The sequence below is a fragment of the Melospiza melodia genome, unplaced genomic scaffold, assembly GCF_035770615.1.
Source record: "Melospiza melodia melodia isolate bMelMel2 unplaced genomic scaffold, bMelMel2.pri scaffold_292, whole genome shotgun sequence".
Classification (NCBI taxonomy): Eukaryota; Metazoa; Chordata; class Aves; order Passeriformes; family Passerellidae; genus Melospiza; species Melospiza melodia.
In genome coordinates, this window is record NW_026948611.1 from 70,140 (window position 1) to 91,984 (window position 21,845).

The 21,845-nt window shown below is 64.5% G+C and overlaps 3 protein-coding genes across 6 annotated transcripts; 2 read left to right on the forward strand and 1 right to left on the reverse strand.

The window, feature by feature from the left end:
* Nucleotides 1-678: 678 nt before the first annotated feature.
* On the reverse strand, nt 679-13,694 carry SLC44A2 (solute carrier family 44 member 2 (CTL2 blood group)). Of its 4 annotated transcripts, none has more exons than XM_063182702.1 (22): nt 13,620-13,694; nt 11,388-11,436; nt 10,113-10,186; nt 9,942-10,026; nt 9,763-9,847; nt 9,062-9,178; nt 8,913-8,973; nt 8,676-8,799; nt 8,366-8,449; nt 8,080-8,192; nt 7,782-7,913; nt 7,475-7,574; nt 7,257-7,349; nt 6,919-7,003; nt 6,567-6,829; nt 6,393-6,487; nt 6,167-6,270; nt 5,758-5,831; nt 5,589-5,659; nt 5,380-5,468; nt 4,923-5,007; nt 679-4,509 (listed from the first exon to the last, which is right to left on the reverse strand). In XM_063182702.1, the coding sequence occupies exons 1-22, from the start codon at nt 13,666-13,668 to the stop codon at nt 4,388-4,390; spliced, it is 2,154 nt and encodes a 717-aa protein (XP_063038772.1). In that variant the 5' UTR covers nt 13,669-13,694; the 3' UTR covers nt 679-4,387. The 4 variants fall into 4 exon arrangements, with proteins under 4 accessions (XP_063038772.1, XP_063038774.1, XP_063038775.1 ...); XM_063182704.1 differs by having other exon boundaries at nt 679-3,240; nt 13,620-13,678; XM_063182705.1 differs by lacking the exon at nt 13,620-13,694 and adding an exon at nt 12,558-12,642 and having other exon boundaries at nt 679-3,240.
* A 708-nt stretch (nt 13,695-14,402) lies between these two features.
* Nucleotides 14,403-19,716, forward strand: AP1M2 (adaptor related protein complex 1 subunit mu 2). Its single transcript, XM_063182689.1, has 12 exons — nt 14,403-14,482; nt 14,839-14,995; nt 15,099-15,166; nt 15,260-15,390; nt 15,477-15,624; nt 16,055-16,181; nt 16,856-16,998; nt 17,403-17,474; nt 17,561-17,719; nt 18,764-18,889; nt 19,452-19,527; nt 19,647-19,716. The coding sequence occupies exons 1-12, from the start codon at nt 14,441-14,443 to the stop codon at nt 19,667-19,669; spliced, it is 1,272 nt and encodes a 423-aa protein (XP_063038759.1). The 5' UTR covers nt 14,403-14,440; the 3' UTR covers nt 19,670-19,716.
* Nucleotides 19,717-19,864: 148 nt separating this feature from the next.
* LOC134434008 (protein KRI1 homolog) lies at nt 19,865-21,801 on the forward strand (the record flags this gene model as incomplete). The annotated part of the gene is made up of 6 exons (XM_063182701.1): nt 19,865-19,869; nt 19,927-20,099; nt 20,568-20,638; nt 20,728-20,833; nt 21,273-21,396; nt 21,580-21,801. Coding segments are annotated over exons 1-6 (701 nt in total), but the record flags the coding sequence as incomplete, so codon positions are not given.
* Between the last annotated feature and the right edge of the window lie 44 nt (nt 21,802-21,845).

Genomic DNA, 21,845 nt, shown 5'->3' on the forward strand with positions numbered 1-21,845 from the left:
GCGCGGGCTGAGGGGACGCCGTGAGGGGAGCGATGGCCCGGGAGGATCTCCCTGAGGGGACACGCCCTCACGAGCCCCCGAAGCACCGGAGCCCAGCCAGGGTTCCACCGGGAACATCCTTCTCTGACAAGCAATGTAAAGGTTTGACCTCAAAGTGCCTTTTTTTTGGAGGGGTCAGATGTCAATATCGCCTTTTTACGAGGGCGACAACCTCAAAATCACCTTATTTGGAAGGGGTTGACCTCAAAACCACCTTATTTGGAGGGGGTCTGCCCTCAAAACCACCTTTTCTGAAGGGGTTTGACCTCAAAAATGCAGATTTTTCAGTGACTTGACCTCAAAACCATTGAATTTTTGAGGGGAACCACCTCATAGATGCCTTTTTGGAGGCATTTGACCACACAAACACCTTCTGCTTTTGATGACCAGGGAAAACAACATTAAATAGGTGTCTGAACAAACACTTTGCTCTTTAAAATCCCCTCTTGGAGACCCTGTGGCTCAGGGATTGTTGGAAAATTACTCAGATTCAGCCCAAACTCCCCAAAACCAGTGACCCCCCCCCACTCTGAAATCAGCTGAACAAATGCTGAAATGGCCATTTTGTGGTGAAAAGTGGCAGAATTGGGTTCAGCCCTGAGGCGTTAGAGCCCTGTGATACCACACAACACAACGAGCTCCAAACAGGCACTTTTTTATTGTTGGTCGCGACACTGACGGAACAGCGCAGAGACTCCGGAGTGTCACAGCACCCTTAATGCCTCAAAAACACGTGAAAAAGGAGCATTTTCCTGTAAAACATCAGCCCTGCAGGTTTAGCATTGTTTAGGATTTTAGGGTTGTTTTCTTTGCCCGCAGAACAATCAGGTTTGTAGGGACAGAAGCCACATTTCTAGACAGGGGGGTAAAAAGCGCCATTATTCCTAAATTCCATCATTTAACGCCTTGAACACGGAGCTTTGCCTGCAAGCAGGAACCCAGCCTTGGAGTGAAGCTTTTCTGGACACCAAATTCCCCCAGACAGCTGCCCTCGCTCTGAGTTTTCCAAAGAGACTTCAGAAATATTCCTGTGAATTTCCTAATTTACAGGAATATTTCCCTTACTGCTCCCCATCACCTCTAAAAAGCCACTTGGGTTTATTGGGAATAAAAATCCTTAATTCTCCTCAAATCCTGTGCTGCTGGGAGGCAGCCGAGCCAGCCTGGCTTCCCCACAAACACATTTTTCCAAATTTCTTCTCTCTTTCGCCACTTTTCCTTCCACCCTTCCAAATTCCTGCTGGTTTTTGCCTTTTTGAGCAAATAAACCCAGTTCCTGCCACTCCTCAGCTGCTTCCCACAGGGTTCCCACACCCAAAGGGTCAGGATTTGGGAGGAAAACAGCTGAAAATCGAGGAGTGGGAGAGAATTTGCCCCCAACACGAACATTCTGGGCAGAAACAAAACCAAATCCACCCTGAAACCTGCACAGGGAGGGAAAAAAAAACCAAATTAATCCAGAATGAGCATCAGGAGCTGCAGGACACGTGCTGGAATGGCTGTAAGTGGAACAAGGTCTGGTGATTATTCCCTGAATTATTCCCACTCATCCCAAACAGGGAGGATTTGCTTCTTTTTAGCTTCATTTGATCGTTTCTGTTGAGCTTTACTGTTACATTTTTAGCTTTGTTTTTACCTTTCCCTTCATTGTTCTGCCATTCCCTTCACCTTTCTAGTTTTACATTTTCCTTCATTGTTTTTTGGCTTCCATTTTCCCTTCCACTCCTCTGTCCCCTGATCAGCTGCACTAAAAAACGAGGGGGAAAAGGGAAAATTTGGGGAATTTTAAAAAGAAAAATTAGAGAAATTACAGACAGGGAAGCTCTGCCCGGTGGCGTCACAGAAACTAAAACGTGCCCCCAAAAATTCACTGGAAAAGCTCCAAATAACCATAACTGAAAACATCCTGGAAAAGCAAAATATACAAAAGCCCCCAAAGGATTGGATAATTCCATAGAAACGTCCCCTGGATGATACAAAACCCAAAGGTGGCGGGGAATTGGGATAAAAGGAAGCCAAAGGGATCCCTCAGCAGCAACTCCTGGAGCCAGGTGAGCACTGGAGGGGGGGGAATTGTCCCCCAAAGCCTCAGAGCACTTCTAAAAGTCCTTTTCAGAACAAATAAGCCCTAAAAAAGCCCAATTGCTGGTGGTGGCAGCGCTGGGTCTGAGGGTTAATTCTATTACACTTTGGGTCAGTGTTAATTACATTTTAGAGCTAATTGACCCCTTTTCCACGCACACAAAAAAAACCCTTTTTCCCCCCTCCTGGCTGGAGGCAGGTGTTGGATGCCCCCGGGATTGCCAAAATCACCTGGAATGACACCAAAACCCCCCCCCGGGTCCATCCACAGCCCCTCCCCACGCCCTGGGTGGGTGTCCCAAACCCCAAATCCCCCTATGCAGGTGAAGCCTTTGGGGAGCTGGGGAGGGGGTTTGCCCTAAAATGACAAATTTGGGGGGACCAGGTGCACATTTCGGGGAGGAACCTGTGGGAGCTGCAGCTCCTCAAGAGGTGCAAGAGCTGGACAGAGCCTCAAGCCCCAAACTGTGCCCACGGCCCCCTCGTTCCCCTCCACCTTCACCCCTTGCACTGGCTACAGAAGCAACAATTAGCTTATTCCTAAAAGAATTAATTAATTAGGGCCCAGAACGGGGCCCTGGGGTGCCGACAGAGGGCAGCGAGGGATGGGAGGCGATTCCAGCCCGTGCCAGCTCTCCGGGCAGGTATGCACAAACACAATTCAATATTTAGGGGGGCCACAAGGAGAACGCCCCGTGAGGAGCTGCCTGAACCTCCCGGCTCATTCCTGCCCCTCCAGATCTGCGTGGACGCCCCGCGCCGACCCCAGAAGGGTTTACTGGGACCAAACTCACAATTAAACTCGCTCTGGAGTCGCCGAAATTGGGGGATTTTACCCCGGGAGTGGCACTGGCGCCGGGCCCTGCGCCTCGTCGGCGGCGACAAGCTCGTCATCGTTACCAGCGCGAGGGTTTAAGGCCGAGTCATCAAAAATGTGAATTTCACCCGCCCACCCGCGCTGCCAGGGGCGTCCAGGGTCCGCGGAGGCGGGTTCCGCGCGGGACAGGCGGCGCTACGCGTCGGGCTGGCCCTTGTTGGTCTTCTTGAGCAGCTTCCTCAGGTCCTGGGACATGAAGTAGGGCTTTTCCGCTGAGCCGTCGTTGCGCTCCAGGTCTTCCACTGCAAAGAGAAACCCCCGGCCCCGCGGCGGGGGCAGGCCTGGGGTTGGTGTGCTGGAGGCTCCCGGGATCCTCTGACAGCGGTTGCCAGCTTAAACAAAGCCTCTGGGCTCGTACTGAATGGTGGGGTTTTTCCCCTCTCTGACACGGCAAATCTGGGGGTGGCCCGCAGAGGTTGAGGAGGGAGAGGAAATTTGGGTGTTTTGTGTTTTTGAACAGAGCCAAGGGCAGGATGGAGGCCTTGGCTCTTCCCAGCAGCTCTGGAGCCATTGAAAAGCGATTCCCCTCGTTCCTGACACGCCAACGAGGCTGGAAAATCCCAGCCGTGGAAAAACAACACCCCAAAACCAAACAAAGCCACAAAGCTCCCGGCTCACAACGCCAGGGGGTGTTTTGAGAGGGATTTGGATCCTTCTGGGATGGACACGGGAGCACCAACACCAGGGCTTTGTCCTGGGAGGGCCCGGCTGGGAGCTGTGGCTGAGGCTGAGCCACAAGAGCTGTTTTTCTTAAATCTTGATAATTTCTGGGCTTTCTGGAGGAGAAATCCTGACTTCCCCCGTGGCTGGAGTGAAAATCTCCAAGTCCAGCAGCCACCAAGTCCCAGTGACAGCTCCTGCGATGGCTGGGACAGGGGACAGGGACAAGCTGGGCCAAACCAGCAAAGCTCTGCAACCTCGCCCAGAATCCTTCAAAACTCTGTGGTTTGCATAGAGACAGGAGGAGGAAAAGGGTGAGAAAACTGCGAGGAAAGGGGCGAGGAAAGGGCAAAGAAAGTCTCAGTGCTCTCGGCTGAAGCGGACGCAGAGGAAACGCCGCGAGCCCGGTCTGGGGCGGCGGAACCCGCTCGGCCCGTCCCACCCAGCCCTGTCCCTGACCCGCGCTGGGCCCCTCGTGCCAGCCCTCCCTCGGGAGCGGGGATCTCTGCCCCAAAGCCACGGCCATCCCGGGCGCCGCGCTCCCCGCCGGGCACTGCCGGGAGCCCCAGCCAGCCCCGCGCGGGTTCTCTCGGCGCAGGAACGCGGGTTTTTGGGCAGGAAGGCAGATTGGACAGCGCCGAGGGCCCGCCACCCTCGGAGGAGTTCCAGGGGACACCGCGGGAGCCGCTGCTGGGGCCGGGGGGCCGGGAGGGTCCCGCCCAGCCCGGCCTAGCCTTGGCTATCGGCGCTTTTGGAAGGCTCTAGGTGCCCCTTCAGCAGGATCTCGCTCAGCTCGGGGGACATGTAGTAAGGCCTCTCCGGAGATCCATCGTTTCTCTCCAGATCTTCACCTTTTCCAGCCCCGGGAGGAAGCGGCCGTGAAGGGGGGAGAGCGGAAAGCGGTGGAGGAGCCGGGGAGAGACAGGGCGGAGGTGGAGGGCGGAGAGAACGTGTGGCCAGAGACACGGGAGGGGTGGAAAAGGAGGGAAATAGGGAGGAAAAAAAGGGAAATCGAGGTTAGCTGTAGTTAATTCCACCGAGCCCAAAGCACCAAAACAGAGGGAGAGATGCAGGAGCCCACGGACAGGCTGGGGGTCTCTGCTGGAGCAGGCAGGGCAGAGCAGGTGAGAACGCAGGTGAGGAGTCAGGAGAGGAAACAGCAGGAGAAAACCACACAGAGGGACCCCGGGACTGGGAGCAAAGCCCCAAACTGGACACTCTGGGGGCGAGCCTGATGGGAGAGGGGGTTTTTGCTGGTACTCACAGAAGCAGAGGAACAGGGTGTCCACGCACATGCCGTAGACGCTGAAGAACCCGTGGGCAATGAGGTAGGAGCCCACGATCACCGTCTGGAAGAGACGCACACGCTGATGCCGCAGAGAGCCCGGAACCCCCCCGGGAGCAGCGGCAGGAGGAGGAGGAGGAGGAAAATGCTGAATCCCACATTCCCCAGGGGAAGGAGGAGAAGCGAACAGGGCAGGACTGTTTGGAGCAGCCCGAGCGGGGACAAAAGGCCTCAGCCACCCCTGGATGGGGGCCAAAGTGGGCAGCGCGGGCGGGCGCGGCGCCAACCGCGACCAACAAAGGGCTCATTGCGCCAGGGGCCGGGAAAACACCTCCAACAAAGGGGCTCCTTGAGGCCCCGGCTGCGGGGAGGGGCTGCTGTGGGGCACCGCTGCCCTCTCCTGCCGCAGTCGCCCCGCAGGGAAAGGGCAGCTCACCAGAATCGGGACCCAGTAGTAATTGAGCGGCGGCGCCGTGTCCTGGACCAGCTTTATCCGCTGGGTGAAGAAGAAGAAGGCGAGGATCCCTGGGAGAGCAAGGGATGGACAAGGGTGGGCAAGGCGGCAAGGAGCAGCTTCACGGGAGGGGCGATTTGAGGGGAGCTTTTGGGTGCCTCGAGGAGAAACTTCCAGAAGCCAGCACTCACCCACGCTTCCCACGATGAGGAGCTTGCCGAGGAAGAAGAGGAAATCCGTGACTTTATCCAACACGGCCACCCTGGAGACAAGAGAGGGATGAGCCTCTGCGCCTGCTCCCCAGAGAAGCAGCCACGGCACGAGTGGCAAACGGTGTGGGGTGCCTCCCCCAGATCTCACCTGATGATGTTCCTCATCAGCAGGAAGAACGCGTTCTGGGCCGAGGTGCAGAAGTTGGTGCCGTAGATGGCGATCTGGGGCGGAAAGGCCGCGCAGAGGAGAGAGAAACGGGGCTGCGCTGAGTCCCCCACCCAGGGGAGGGTGCAGATCCCACCCTGCAAGGGCTTTCTCACCCACTGCGGGGTCAGGCATCGCAGAGACCCGGAGCCGAATACCCCCACCCGCAGAAGACCCTCCCCAAAGCCAACGGGACGGGGCTGAGGTCAAGGTTTTCCAGCCAAAAAGCTGAAAAATGCCTCAAACCTCTGTGTTCCCGCAGCATCAGGAGACACAATTCCCAGGGAAATCTCCGAGCAGCCCCCGTGGCAGCCCCGGCCCTTGGAGGGAGCTGGTTTAGGGTGACTCTCACCATGATGTAGGCGTTCCTGTTGAGGAACTTGATGAATTTCTCCAGGCACCAGAAGCAGCACTTGAGGCAGCTCAGGAGGAACTTGGCAAACTTGTTCTCGGCGGCTGGAGGGCGCGGGGAGAGGGCTCAGCACCAAGGCCAGAGGGGTGGGATGTCCCAGCAGCCGCTCTGAGGTCCCTGCTGAGACCTTGCTGCCACAGTCCCCCCACCCCAGCCCTTCCAGCACCTTTCAGCCGGTGGTCCAGGTACTCCAGGACGACCCTGATCACCTGGACGACGGCCAGGATCAGCGAGCCGAAGGCCAGCGAGCCCGTGTGGTACCTGGGGACGGAGCAGCCCGGTTAGAAAGGCACGGCCTCGCAGACAGAGCTCCCGGCGACAGACGGACAGACGGACGCACCGGAGCGCGCGGCCGAAGGCGGAGAAGAGCGGGAAGGCCGGCATGTCGTCGGGCTTCTTGAAGGCCCAGTAGTAGGAGGCGAAGGCGCCCGCCAGCGTCACCTGGCCCAGCGCGATGACGAAGTTGGCGAGCCAGAAGAACATGAAGACGTTGAAGAACTGCAGCACGATGAGGTACTTGTGGTAGGCGGTCTCGCCGCCGTAGAAGGCGAACAGGCACTGGGCGTCGGGGCACAGCTTGGTGACGTTGCTGGTGTTGAAGGTCTGCAGAGGACACAGGACACTGCTGGTCAAGCCAGAGTGACCCCCGTGGTCTCGCCTCTGACGGGTCCCGAGTGTCCCGAGGCGCTCACCTCGGGCCTGCAGGTCTGCCCGGCGAACGGGCACGCGGACTCGTTGAACACCTTGTAAACGGCCTCGTTGGAGGTGGACAGGAAGCTGCAGGTCGCCGTTAAGGAAAGGTCGTTTTCCGAACCCAGCCCTAAATCCAAACCAGGCTCCGCTTGGCTCTCCCCAAGCTCCCACTGCTGGTCTTCCACCCCAGGGCTTGTTTTGGGTTAAACCTCAGAGATTTGAGGTGGATCTGCCATCAGATCCTGCTCCGTGCCTGGGGGGGACACCGGACTTGTGGGAAGGGGGATGCAGGGACAGGAGGAGGATGAGGAAGAGGGCGAGGAAGAGCAAAGGATACACGGCAGTGCTGGCCCAGTAGGCGATGCAGAGGCACAGCAAGAAGAAGGTGCACAGGGGGAACAGCAGCGACGACATGACGTGACCGACGGCCCTGCGAGAAGATGGTTAAACCTGGTTAAATCCTGGTTAAATCCTGGTTAAACCCCAGTTAAACCCCAGTTAAACCCCAGTTAAACCCAGGAGCGATGGGTGCCCTGGGGACAGGGACAGCCAGACCTGCTGGCCTCCTTGATGAGCGCGATGGCGATGAGGATCCTCTTGCGCAGGAAGATGAGCAGCAGGACGATCACCAGCTCCAGCACGCACAGGATGATCACTGGGCAGGGGAACGGAGCGTCAGGGCCACCGGCACCTTCCCCCAGGGCACCGAAATCCCCTCCTGGGAACGCCCAGCACTGCCCCATGGCCGGGCACCCAGCAAAGTCCCTCCTTCCCACGGGACCAGCCCAAAACCCCGCTGTGACCCCATTCCCCTGCCCTGTGGGGCCCCATCCCAATTAATTCCCAACTCCTGGGCGCTTACGGAACGCCAGCCACGTCTGCCGCAGGTGCAGGTACACGCGGAGGTCGGTCTGGAAGCCCAGGTCTGTCAGGGACATATCCGACCCTGCTTCCCCTTTTAACTTGGCGTATTCCATGTAGCAGTGGAAGATTCCTGTGGCAAAAAGCAGAAAATTGTCATTTTTGCACAGGAGAGGCAGCGCTGGACGCCAGCCAGGGAGGAGATACCCGGCAGGACGCGGCGTGCGAAATTCTGCAGCGCAAATCCCACTGGAAATAGGGGAAAAGAAGCCAGGGAGAGGCTGCCAGCCCCTGCTCACCGTATCCCAGCACCAGGATCACCATCACGATCATCACCCACACCATGATCCCTGCCAGGAAGCGCAGCAGCACGATGAAGATGAGGCTGGCCACCATGGCAATGACGAGGCCTCTGCGGGAGGAAGGCACACGGCGTGTCAGCACCCTCCAGAGCGCCACAGCGTCCCCCAGGTGTGGGAGCGGACGGGAGGGACGTCACTGCCCGTGCTTTGCTCCGTGGAAATTATGGGAAAGCCGGGAAAATAGTAAAATACTGAAAATCGCAGAGTTTTGCCCCGTGCTCACATGATGATCCAGTACCAGGACACCGTGTAATCCTCGAAGATCTTCATGGCCAGCTGCCGCGTCTCCAGCACCACGTTGGCTTTCCTGCGAGGGAACGGGGAACGCCGATGGAGGGGGAGCCGGTGGGGGGACCCCAAAACGGCGAAAATTCAGCAATTCTGCACAGCAAATCCCTCGGAGCCATCCACACCGTGCCTCCTTTGCCACTCCCGTTCCCGCCGCGGGGTTTTGGCGCGGGATTTCTGGCAAACACCTCAAACAGGCGAAGCAGCGCCGACGAGGCAGCTCTTAACGAGGGGCTGGCACTCACTTGGCCCCTTCCAGCAGCTCGGTGACGTTCCTGTGGTTCCCCCAGCCGTCCTCGTAGGTCGTCTTGTTGCCCACCATGATGACGCCCTTCTTGGCCTGGATGGCCGGGAAGCACCTCCGCGCCACTGGTGGGACACAGGGGGTGGCTCAGCCGGGAGAACCCCCCACAGGACCCCCCAGAACCCCCAAACAGCCTCCGAAAAATCGTTAACGGGCTCCTTGCTAATTACGGACGTACGTGGGGTGCTGGGAATGAGCATGGCCGGACACTCCCTGTCCTTCAGCACGTTGAGGGCAGCCTGGGAGAGGACAACGAGCCAGGCATGAGCACGTGGGGCAGGAATCCCCCCACGGCACGGGAACCCCGGCCCCGCAACCCAGACCCACCTTCTGCGTGCCCTTGTACTCGGGGGTGCAGAAACTGCGGTAATACTCCAGCGAGGCGGGGTTCCCCGAGGCCGTCAGGTACGTCAGGTACCGGTCTGGGCACTTGCTGACACAGATCTGCAGGGAGGGGGACACGGGGAGGGGGCTCGGGCCTGGATTCCACACGGAAATATCGGGGGTCCCGAGGGGGCTGCAGGCCCGGATTCCCCATGGAATTATCGGGGGTCCCGAGGGGGCTGCAGGCCCGGATTCCCTGGGGAATTATCGGGGGTCCCGAGGGGGCTGCAGGCCCGGATTCCCTGGGGAATTATCGGGGGTCCCGAGGGGGCTGCAGGCCCGGATTCCCTGGGGAATTATCGGGGGTCCTGAGGGGGCTCAGGCCTGGATCCCCTGGGGAATTATCGGGGGTCCCGAGGGGGCTGCAGGCCCGGATTCCCTGGGGAATTATCAGGGGTCCCGAGGGGGCTCAGGCCTGGATCCCCTGGGGAATTATCGGGGGTCCCAAGGGGGCTCAGGCCTGGATCCCCTGGGGAATTATCGGGGGTCCCGAGGGGGCTCGGGCCTGGATTCCCCATGGAATTATCGGGGGTCCCGAGGGGGCTGCAGGCCCGGATCCCCTGGGGAATTATCGGGGGTCCCGAGGGGGCTCAGGCCTGGATCCCCATGGAATTATCGGGGGTCCCGAGGGGTCCGGGCCGTACCTGCGTGGTCGGGCACTGGAACTCCAGCAGCACCAGCGGGCTCGCGCACTTGACGATGTCAAAGTAAAAAAGGAAAGGTTTTTTCCTGCAAAACAAACCAAAAACCGCCCAGGTTTGGGGCAAACCCCCTCCACGCTGCCCCCCGAGGAACTGGGGGTCCCCCCGCGCGGGGCACTCACTCGTTGGGGGTCCCCGGCTGCCCGCAGAACTGCCCGCGGCTGTCCGTGGGGTGGATCACCTTGCGCGGGTCCCCGTGGGTCCAGGCTGGGGGGCACAGGGCGATGAGGCCGGGGTCGCCCCCCCCCTGCAGCCCCCAGACCCCACAGACCCCCCGGACCCCCAGGACGTACCCACGACGCCGACCACGACGTAGCCCACGATGGCCACCACCAGCAGGACGCAGCAGATGATGTCGGTGCAGCCCCTGCAGCGGGGACAGGGGCACTGGGGACACTGGGGACACTGGAATGGGGACAGCCAGCATGCGGACGGGGGACTGGGGACACTGAGGACACTGGGACACTGGGAATGGGGACAGCCAGTGTGGGGACACTGGGGACACTGGGGACACTGGGAATGGGGACAGCCAGCGTGGGGACAGGGGCACTGGGGACACTGGGGACACTGGGAATGGGGACAGGGGCACTGGGGACACTGGGGACACTGGGAATGGGGACAGCCAGCGTGGGGACAGGGGCACTGGGGACACTGGGGACACTGGGAATGGGGACAGGGGCACTGGGGACACTGGGGACACTGGGAATGGGGACAGCCAGCGTGGGGACAGGGGCACTGGGGACACTGGGGACACTGGGACTGGGGACAGCCAGCATGGGGACAGGGGGACTGGGGACACTGGGGACACTGGGGACACTGGGAATGGGGACAGCCATGGTGGGGACAGGGGGACTGGGGACACTGAGGACACTGGGGACACTGGGGACACTGGGAACGGGGACAGCCAGCGTGGGGACACTGGGGACACTGGAGATGGGGACAGCCAGCGTGGGGACAGGGGGACTGGGGACAATGGGGACACTGGGGACACTGGAGATGGGGACCCTGGACTGCAGCCCCTGCAGCGGGGACAGCCACGGTGGGGACAGGGGGATTGGGGACATTGGGGACACTGGGAATGGGGACACTGGGAATGGGGACTGGGGACAGGGGGATTGGGGACAATGGGGACCCTGGACTGCAGCCCCTGCAGCGGGGACAGCCACATTGGGGACACTGGGGCTGGGGACACTGGGGCTGGGGACACTGAGCTTGGGGATACTGGTTTGGGGACTCTGGATTTTGGGGACACTGGGGCTAGGGACCCTGGAATTGGGGACAGACACTGGGATTGGGGACCCTGAATTTGGGGCCCTGCACTTGGGGACCCTGGGTTTGGGGACTCTAGATCTGGGGACCCTGGGTTTGGGAATACTGGGTCTGGAGACCCTGGACTTGGGGATACCAGATTTGGACACTCTGGACTTGGGAGACCCTGGATTTTGGGACCCTAGGTCTGGGGACCCCAGATTTGGGGACCCTGAATTTTGGGGACGCTGGGCTTGGGGACTCTGGATTTTGGAGATTCTGGATTTGGGGACCCTGGAACTTGGGGACCCTGTCCTCACCTGTCATAGATGGGCCCTTTGAAAGTCGGGTCATATTTCTGTGGCGTTCCTGCGGGGAGGAACAACAGGGATGGCAATGAGGAATGGCCGGGGCGGGAGGAAGGCACTCCTCATCCTCCTCACCCCACGCTAAAGGAGCCAAACGCTTCCCAAAAGCCCCTCGGGATGAACCAGGAAAACATCTGCGGATCCGCTTCCCGAGCCGGGAAACAACGGCTCCCTGTGAAAACTCACTCCCACAGGTGGCTCTGCCCGAAATGCGCCCAAACTGCCGCAAAAATGACCCGAAATCCCACGAAACACCAAAGAACCGGGGGGTCCCCGGGGGTCCCGCCGAACCCGGGGCAGCCCCGGCCCCTCCGCAGCCCCTCCGGCGCCGCCGCTCCGCTTTATTTCTATTTTTATTTCTATTTTTATTTTTATTTTTAGCGCGGGAGCGGAGCCAGCGTGGGAGCGGCCCGGGGCGGGGGGGCCGCGGTTTTGGGGGGCATTTTGGGGGGGCCGCAGCAGCCCCAGACAGGGATCTGTGGTGTTATGGGGGGAGTCGCCCCAATAAACATTTCCCGTGCCCGGAACGCGTTTGCTTTGGGGTATTTTGGGGGGGGGATCTCCCCTCTCCAAAGCCCCCCGACCAGCGGCGCGGGGCGGGCAGAACCAGAACCAGAACCGATCCCGGGACAGCCCGGCGCCGCGGAGACGCCGCAGAACCGCCGGAGCCGGTTTGTCCCGGTTTGTCCCGGTCTGTCCCGGTCTGTCCCGGCGCCGAGCGCGGCCGTCGGGCCGGTTCTGCGGCCGCGGGGCAGGGCGGCCCCAAACCCCCCAAAAAACCCCCAAAAAACCCCAAACCCCCTCCCCAGCCCCCCAAAACCGCCGCCCCCTCTCCGTGCGGCGCGCGGCCGCTTTTGCTTTCGCTTTGCCCCGCCGTTTCCAGCCCCGTTTTCCGCCCATTTTGGGGTTGTTTTCCGCCTTCCCCCGCGGCCGTTTGACTCCTTCCGAGTGCAGGGAACCCCCAGAGGGGCCCCCGAACCGCGGGGAGCCCCAAAAACGCCCCCGGCCCGCAGCGGGAGGAGCCCCCGACCCACCGGGACCCCCGCTCGGAGCCCCCGAGCCCGGCGAGCCCCCCACGCCTCCCCCGAGCCCCGGCCGCGCTTCGAGCCCCGGTACCGGTACCGTGTTTGCCGTAGTAGCTGTCCCCGTGTCCCCCCATCCCGCCGAGCGCCCCCCGCACCCGCCGCCGTTGCCGTTGCCGTGGCCGTTCCCGTCCGGGCCGGGCTGGGCTGGGCTGGGCCGGGCTCAGGCGACCCCGCCTCCGTCACGGCCGCCCCAAATCCGCCCTCCGGGGCCCAAAGCCCGCCCCGAGAGCACCGGGGGACACCGGGGGGAACGGGGGAGAGCCGGGGGGAGCGGGCACCGGCACCGGGGGGCACCGGGGAACACCGGAGGGAACCGGGGGGAACGGGCAGCGGCACCGGACGGAACCCGGGGGTTACCCGGGCAATTCCGGCACAAACCGATACCGGGCGGCCCCGGCGAACCCGGTCCGGAGGTCGGGAACGGGCGGGCAATGTCCGCTCCGTGCCGGGCAAGGGCCGGCGGGCGGTGCCGGTGCTGTCCCCGCCCCGGCTCTGCTCGGGTAAATAAATCACCGGCGGCGGCGGCGGCGGGATCCCGGCTGCGCCCATAGGCCGCCGGTGATGTCAGGGCTGCGGGGGGCCCCCCCGCGCACGGCGAACAAAGGCCGGACCGGGGGCGCCCCGCCCGGAATAACGGGGGAACGGCGCCGGTCCCGCCCGGAATAACGGGGGAACGGCGCCGGTCCCGCCTGGGGAGGGGTCCCGGGGCTGCCTCCACGCCCCTCCCTCGCTCCGGGACAGCCCCGGGACCCCCGAAACAGCCCCCAAACCGGGCGGGGCTGCCCCCAACCCTGCCGCTTCCTCGGGGGTCCCCAAACACGAGAGGGTCCCCGGTGCGGGGGTCTCTGAACCTGCGTGTATTCAGCCTTGGGGGGGCCTCAAACCCCCAAAATCAGGGGGATCCCCAAACCTGAAGGGTCTGAAGCCCCTCTGGGTCCCAAATCTGGGCTTCCCCACGCCTGTGGCTCCCAAACACGGGGGTCCCGAGCCGGGGGTCTCCAAAACCCTGAGGGTGCCCGAAAATTGGGATTTCCCAGAGCCGGGGGTCCCAAGCCCGGAGATTCCGGGGAGCCCCGGGAGGGGCGGGGGTGCTCGGTACCGTAATCGCCGTTCGGGTCCCTCCTGCCCGCGGCCCGGTCCGTGGCCATGGCGGTTCTGGGCGGCTCCCCGGTGATTCCCCGGTCCCCCCGGTGCCCCCCGGTATCCCCCGGTGCCCCGGGGCTGTGGCTGCGGGCGGGGCGGCTCCGGGCCCGGCCCTCGGCACCGATCCGCCCTCGGGGAGGGCCCGGGGCCGCCCCGCCCCGCCCGGGCTCCGGTGGGACCGGAGGATGCGTGGGGGGGGGGGGGGGGGGTGCGGGAATGCTCCGGGGTGGGGGGCCGGAGGTGCCGGGACCCCCCCCAAAGGTTACCGGGGGTCTGGGGGCGCAGGGACCCCCCCAGAGGGGAGGATGCGGGGGTTCAGGGACCCTCCCGTGGGGGCCCCGAGGGTCTGGGGGCGCAGCGACCACCCAGAGTGGGGAATGTGATGGTCGGGGGGTGTGGAGACCCCCGGAGGGGTCTGGGGGTTCAGCGACCCCCAGGGTGGGGAATACAAGAGTCAGGGGCTGCGGGGACCCCCCAAGAGGGAGAATGTGGGGGTGCAGAGACCCCTCCCCAGAGTGGGGCACATCCAGGGGTCCCAAACCCCCCCCTCCCTCAGGGGTCCCACCCGCGCCCCCCACCCAAAACCGTGGGGTCGCGCTGAAAGCGGCCGAAGCCCCCACGGAGTGACCGAGCCCGGGGGTCGCCCCGAGCCCTGGGTGAGACCCCCGCCCGTGGGGGGGGAGCGGGGCCGGCCCGTCCCCTTTAAGGCCTCTGGGCGCCGCCGCCGCTCACCTGGGCAGGTGACGGTGCCGGAGGTGACGGTGCCGCGCGGGCGCCATGGCCGCCTCCGCCCTCTTCATCCTGGACCTCAAGGGGAAGGTGAGACCCCCGCCCGCCCCCAGAGCCCCCCGGGACACCCGAGTGTCCCTGAGGGTCACCCGAGGTCAGTGACCCCCAGGATTTGGGGAGGGGGCGATCCGTGGGGTCACCCCACTGTCCCCTCTGTCCCTGAGGGTCACCCGAGGTCAGTGACCCCCAGGATTTGGGGAGGGGGCGATCCGGGTGTGAGCCCCCAAACCCTGCCGGGGTCACCGGGGTTTGGGACACCCCAGTGTCCCCTCTGTGCCTGAAGGTCACCCAAGGTCACGGCGGCGACCCCCGTGACCCCAGGATTTGGGGTGAGGGGTTTTGAGGGGGGGGCGTCCCCGTTCCTGACCCCCTCTGTGCCCCCCCAGCCGCTGATCAGCCGTAACTACAAGGGGGACGTGGGTCTGGGGGAGATCGAGCACTTCATGGGGGCCCTGCTGCAGCGCGAGGAGGAGGGGACGCTCACGCCCGTGCTGACCCACGGCCACGTGCACTTCCTGTGGATCAAACACGCCAACCTGTACCGTATCCTATCGGGGACCCCTCCCCAAATCCCCCCGGGACCCCTCCCCAAATCCCGCCGGGACCCCCAGCCCCGGTGCCCCCCGTTTTCCTTAGCCCCCAGCAGTGGTGGCCACCACCAAGAAGAACGGCAACGCCTCCCTTGTCTTCTCCTTCCTCTACAAGGTGGTGGAGGTGAGTCGGGGGTCCCAGCGGGGTCTGGGGGGGCGAGGACCACCCCAGTCCAGGGTGGGGGGGGCTGTGACAGAGGCTCCGGTGTCCCCCCAGGTGTTCTGTGAGTACTTCAAGGAGCTGGAGGAGGAGAGCATCCGCGACAACTTCGTCATCGTCTACGAGCTGCTGGACGAGCTGATGGACTTCGGCTTCCCGCAGACCACGGACAGCAAGATCCTGCAGGAGTGAGCGTGGGGAGGGGGCTGGGGGGCGCCGGGACCCCCCCCCCCCCCACAGAGCAGAGCCCCCTGACACCCCCAATGCCCCCCAGGTACATCACCCAGGAGGGGAACAAGCTGGAGACGGGCAGGTCGCGCGTGCCCACCACGGTGACCAACGCCGTGTCCTGGCGCTCCGAGGGGCTGCGCTACAAGAAGAACGAGGTGTTCATCGACGTCATCGAGGCCGTCAACCTGCTGGTCAGGGGCTGGGGGGCACCTGGGGGGCACGGGGGGCACGGGGGGACATGGGGCTCTGTTACAAGAACGAGGTGTTCATCGACGTCATCGAGGCCGTCAACCTGCTGGTCAGGGGCTGGGGGGCACCTGGGGGGCACCTGGGGGGCACGGGAGAGGGGTTGGGGCGGGAAAGGGAGTGGGGTTGGGGTGGGATGTGATGAGGGTTGGGGTGGGAAAAGGGAGCGGGGTTGGGGGAAAAGGGGTGGGAATTGGGGTGGGAGAAGGACGAAGATCGGAGTGGGCATTGGGACGGGGTGCGATGAGGGTTGGGGTGCCATGTGCTGGGCGCGGGGAAGGCGATGGTGCCGGGGCCGTAACGAGGACGGGGCTGATGCCGGTGCCGGTGCCAGAGGCGGTGCCAGCCCGGATCCGGTCCCTGCCGTGCCCGCAGGTGAGCGCCAGCGGCAGCGTGGTGCTCAGCGAGGTCGTGGGCACCATCAAGCTCAAGGTTTTCCTCTCGGGGATGCCGGAGCTGCGCCTGGGCCTCAACGACCGCGTGCTGTTCGAGCTGACGGGCCGTGAGTGCCGGGCTCAGGGGGCTCAGCCCCGTGCCCCCAACCCTCCTGAGCCCCCACTGAGCCCCCCAGACCGCGTGCTGTTCAAGCTGATGGGCCGCGAGTGCGGGGCTGGGGGCTCAGCGCTGTCCCCCTGACCCTGCTGAGCCCCCCGACCCCCCTGACCCTGCTGAGCCCCCTGACCCTCCTGAGCCCCCTGACCCCCCTGAGCCCCCTGACCCTCCTGAGCCCCCACTGAGCCCCCCTGACCCTCCTGAGCCCCCTGACCCTCCTGAGCCCCCTGAGCCCCCTGACCCTCCTGAGCCCCCCTGACCCCCCTGACCCTCCTGAGCCCCCTGAGCCCCCTGACCCTCCTGAGCCCCCTGAGCCTCCTGAGCCCCCTGACCCTCCTGAGCCCCCCGACCCCCCTGACCCTCCTGAGCCCCCTGACCCTCCTGAGCCCCCTGACCCTCCTGAGCCTCCTGAGCCCCCTGAGCCCCCCTGACCCTCCTGAGCCTCCTGGCCCTCCTGAGCCCCCTGACCCCCCTGACCCTCCTGAGCCCCCCTGAGCCCCCTGAGCCCCCCTGACCCTCCTGAGCCCCCTGACCCTCCTGAGCCCTCCTGACCCTCCTGACCCTCCTGAGCCCCCCTGACCCCCCTGACCCTCCTGAGCCCCCCTGAGCCCCCGCTCCCCCCCAGGGGCAAGAACAAGTCGGTGGAGCTGGAGGACGTGAAGTTCCACCAGTGCGTCCGCCTGTCCCGCTTCGACAACGACCGCACCATCTCCTTCATCCCGCCCGACGGCGACTTCGAGCTCATGTCCTACCGCCTGCACACGCAGGTCGGGGCGGGGGGCACACCTGGGGGGCTGGGGGCACACCTGGGGGGCTGGGACCCTCATCTGTGGGGCTGGGAACCTTCGCTGGGGGGGGCTACAGACCCAGTTTGGGGGCTGCAAACCAATTTGGGGGGGCTGCAAACCCAGTTTGGGGGGGCTGCAAACCCAGTCCGAGGTTTGGGGCCACGCTCTGAGGGGCTGGGACCCTTCCCCCATGGGGCTGTGACCCCTGTCCGTGCGTCCAGCACCTCTGTCCGTGTGTCCAGCGCCTCTGTCCCTGCAGCCAGGGCCCCTCACGGGGCAATGGGGACCCCTGGGGGACACCTGGGGACCCCTCATGGGGCGATGGGGACCCCTGGGGGACCCCCAGGTGACTCCAGGTGTGACCCCCCGTGCCCCCCGCCCAGGTGAAGCCGCTGATCTGGATCGAGTCCATCATCGAGAAGTTCTCGCACAGCCGGGTGGAGATCATGGTCAAGGTGAGCTCAGGTGTCCCCCCCCCCGCCCCTCAGGGACCCCCCCCAGCCCCTCGGTGCCCCCCAAAGTGCCCCTTTTGCCCCCGCAGGCCAAGGGACAGTTCAAGAAGCAGTCGGTGGCCAACGGCGTGGAGATCTCGGTGCCCGTGCCCAGCGACGCCGACTCGCCCAAGTTCAAGACCACGGTGGGGTCGGCGCGGTACCTGCCCGAGAGGAACGTGGTCATCTGGAGCATCAAATCCTTCCCCGTGAGCGCACGGGCTGGGGGCGTCCCCAGTGTCCCCCGAATCCTGGGTGTCCCCAGTGTACCCAAATCCTGGTCTGGGGGTGTCCCTGTCACTGAAATCCTGGCCTGGGTGTCCCCCATGTCCCCCAAATCCTGGCCTGGGGTCTCCACTGTGCCCCAATCCTGGGGTGTCCCCAGTGTCCCCCAAATCCTGGCCTGGGGTCTCCACTGTCCCCCAATCCTGGGCTGTCCCCAGTGTCCCCCAAATCCTGGCCTGGGGGTGTCCCTGTCACTGAAATCCTGGCCTGGGGGGGTCCCACTGTGCCCCAAATCCTGGCCTGGGGGGGTGCCTGAAATCCTGGTCTGGGTGTCCCCAATGTCCCCCAAATCCTGGTGTGGGGGGGTCCCCCTGTGCCCCAAATCCTGGTCTGGGGGGTCCCTGAAATCCTGGCCTGGGTGTCCCCCATGTCCCCCAAATCCTGGCCTGGGGTCTCCACTGTGCCCCAATCCTGGGCTGTCCCCAGTGTACCCAAATCCTGGCCTGGGGGTGTCCCCAGTGTCCCCCAAATCCTGGCCTGGGGGTGTCCCTGTCACTGAAATCCTGGCCTGGGGGGGTCCCACTGTGCCCCAAATCCTGGCCTGGAGGTGTCCCCAATGTCCCCCAAATCCTGGCCTGGGGGGGTGCCTGAAATCCTGGCCTGGGTGTCCCCAATGTCCCCCAAATCCTGGTGTGGGGGGGTCCCCCTGTGCCCCAAATCCTGGTCTGGGGGGTCCCTGTCACTGAAATCCTGGCCTGGGTGTCCCCCACGTCCCCCAATCCTGGGGTGTCCCCAGTGTCCCCCAAATCCTGGCCTGGGGTCTCCACTGTCCCCCAATCCTGGGGTGTCCCCAGTGTACCCAAATCCTGGTCTGGGGGTGTCCCTGTCACTGAAATCCTCGTCTGGGGGGGTCCCCCACATCCCCCAGTCCTGGGGTGTCCCCCCCGTCCCCCTCTCCCTGTCCCCCCGTGTCGCCCCCCAGCCCGGGGGTGTCGCCGGGGGTCCCCATGGGCGCTGTGGGCTCCCAGGGGGGCAAGGAGCACCTGATGCGCGCCCACTTTGGGCTGCCCAGCGTGGAGAAGGAGGAGGAGGAGGGGCGGCCGCCCATCGCCGTGCGCTTCGAGATCCCCTACTTCACCGTCTCGGGCATCCAGGTGCGCTGGGGAGGGGGCTCTGGGGCTGGGGAGGGGTCCTGGGAGGTTCCAGAGGGGTCTGGGGGGCTCCAAAGGGGTCCTGGGGGGTTTGGGGAGGGGTCCCAGGGGGCTCCGGCGGGTCCTGGGGTCTCCAAAGGGGTCCTGGGGGGTTTGGGGAGGGGTCTGGGGGGCTCCACAGGGGTCCTGGGGAGCTGGGAAGGGGTCCAGGTGGGTTTGGGGAGGGGTACCGGGGGGCTGGGGAGTGGTCAGGGGGCCTCCAGAGGGGTTTTGTGGAGCTCAGGAGGGGTCTGGGGGGCACCAAAGGGGTCCTGAGGGGTTTGGGGAGGGTCCCGGGGGGCTGCAGAGGGTCCTGGGGGGGGGCTGGGGAGGGGTCTGGGGGGCTACAGAGGGTCCCAGAGGGCTGGGGAGGGGTCCCGGGGGGTTTAGGGGACAGGAACAGGGAGGGCAGTGGGGTCGCTGCAGGGTCTGGGGTCTCCAGGAGGGGATCCTGGGGATTTGGGGAGAGGCTGGGGGGCTCCGGGGGGTTTTTGGGGTGGGGGTGACCCCCCAGGTGCCCCCCCAGGTGCGGTACATGAAGATCATCGAGAAGAGCGGGTACCAGGCGCTGCCCTGGGTGCGCTACATCACCCAGAGCGGGGGTGAGTCGGGACCCCCGGGACCCCCGCCCGGGCCCCCAGATTCCCCTGGGACCCCCAAACCCCAGCCCGGGCCCCCCAGCCCAGACCCCCAACTCACCGCCTCTCTCTCTCTCTTGCAGATTACCAGATCCGCACCAGCTGAGGGGGGGGGGGTCTCCCATGGACCCCCCCGACCCCCATGGACCCCCCCCCCCACGCCCACCCCCCTGCTCTGCCCCAATAAAGATGGAGCTGAGACCCCGTCCCGCTGCTCTGGGGGGTGCTGGGGGGGTCTCGAGTGCAAACAAAGTGGGGGGATCCCGGCCGCAGTTTGGGGGTCCCGGGTGAGGGGGGCGATATGGGGTGGGGGGGGGTGCTGTGGGCCCCACCCGCTTCTTTGAGCGCAGTTGCCCTTTTAAGAGCGGGAAGGGGCGGGGCTTCGCTGCGGCGGGAGGGGCGGGGCGTTCGGGTCACGTGGCGGCGGATCCGGAAGTGGCGGGCCGTCACGTGGGCGGGCATGGCGGAGCTCCGCGTGAACGCGGCGTTCGCGGAGCGCTACGGGCGGTACCGGCGGCGGGAGGAGCTGCAGCGCCGTGAGGCACCGGGAACGGGCTGGGAACGGGCTGGGAACGGGGATAACCGGGCGGTACCGGCGGCGGGAGGAGCTGCAGCGCCGTGAGGCACCGGGAACGGGCTGGGAACGGGCTGGGAACGGGGATAACCGGGCGGTACCGGCGGCGGGAGGAGCTGCAGCGCCGTGAGGCACCGGGAACGGGCTGGGAACGGGCTGGGAACGGGGATAACCGGGCGGGACCGGCGGCGGGAGGAGCTGCAGCGCCGTGAGGCACCGGGAACGGGGATAACCGGGCGGTACCGGCGGCGGGAGGAGCTGCAGCGCCGTGAGACACCGGGAACGGGGAGAACAAGAACGGGGAACCGAGCTCGGAAGGGGACCAGGAACGGGAGCCGCGATCGGAGGGAACGGGTACCCCCGGTGCTGATCGCTCCCGGTGCCGGTTTGGTCCCGCTCCCGGTTCCGATCGCTCCCGGTTCCCCGGCAGTGCGGGACCGTTACGGTGACAGCGGCGACAGCGGCGACAGCTCCAGCTCCGAGTCCAGCGGGGACGATGTGGTGAGCGGGATGGGGGGGGGATCCCGGTACCCGTGACCCCCGGTGACCCCTCCGTGACCCCCGGTGACCCCTCCGTGACCCCCCCCCAGGCCCTGGACCCCCGCGAGGAGCGCGAGTTCTACCGGACGCTGGCGCTGCTCAAGACGCGCGACCCCCGCATCTACCGGCAGGACACGGCGTTCTACACCGGCACCGGTACCGGGATACGGGGGGAACCGGTACCGGGATATGGGGGGGGGAACCGGGATAAGGGGGAACCGGGCCCCGCATGTACCGGCAGGACACGGCGTTCTGCACCGGCACCGGTACCGGGATATGGGGGGAACCGGTACCGGGGGGGGGAACCGGTACCGGGATGGGGGAACCGGGCCCCGCATGTACCGGCAGGACACGGCGTTCTACACCGGCACCGGTACCGGGATATGGGGGGGAACCGGTACCGGGATGGGGGAACCGGAACCGGGATGGGGGAACCGGGATGGGGGGGAACCCGGTACCGGGATGGGGGAACCGGGCCCCGCATGTACCGGCAGGACACGGCGTTCTACACCGGCACCGGTACCGGGATATGGGGGGAACCGGTACCGGGATGGGGGAACCGGGCCCGCGCCGAGCTCACCCTGAGCGCCCCCAGGGCCCGATGAGGATGATGAAGATGAGGATGATGATGATGATGATGATGATGATGGTGATGAAGAGCGGGCCCGGCCGATGTTCCTGAAGGATTACGAGCGGAAGGTGGTGCTGGAGCACGAGGGGTGAGCGATGGAATTTGGGGAGGGGGCTCAGGGGCACGAGGGGTGAGCGATGGAATTTGGGGAGGGGGCTCTGGGGCACGAGGGGTGAGCGATGGAATTTGGGGAGGGGGCTCTGGGAATTATTTGGGGGGTCCTGACCCTCCCCCGGGCCGCCCTGACCTTCATCCCCCCCCCCTCCCGCAGCAAATACGTGGACGAGGAGGATGAGGAGGACGAGGAGGCGGCGGCCAAGCGGAGGAAGGTGAGAGGGAACGGTCTGACCCCCCCCCCAAAAATCCCTGGGACCTCCTCCCCAAAATCCCATTTTCCCCCCTCAAATTTATTTTTGGCCACAAAATCCCTTTTTCCCCCCCAAAATCCCGCTTTGCCTCAAAATTCCCATTTTTTTCTTCTCCAAAATCCCATGTTTTCCCCTCAAAATTCCCATTTTTTTCCCTCTCCAAAATCCA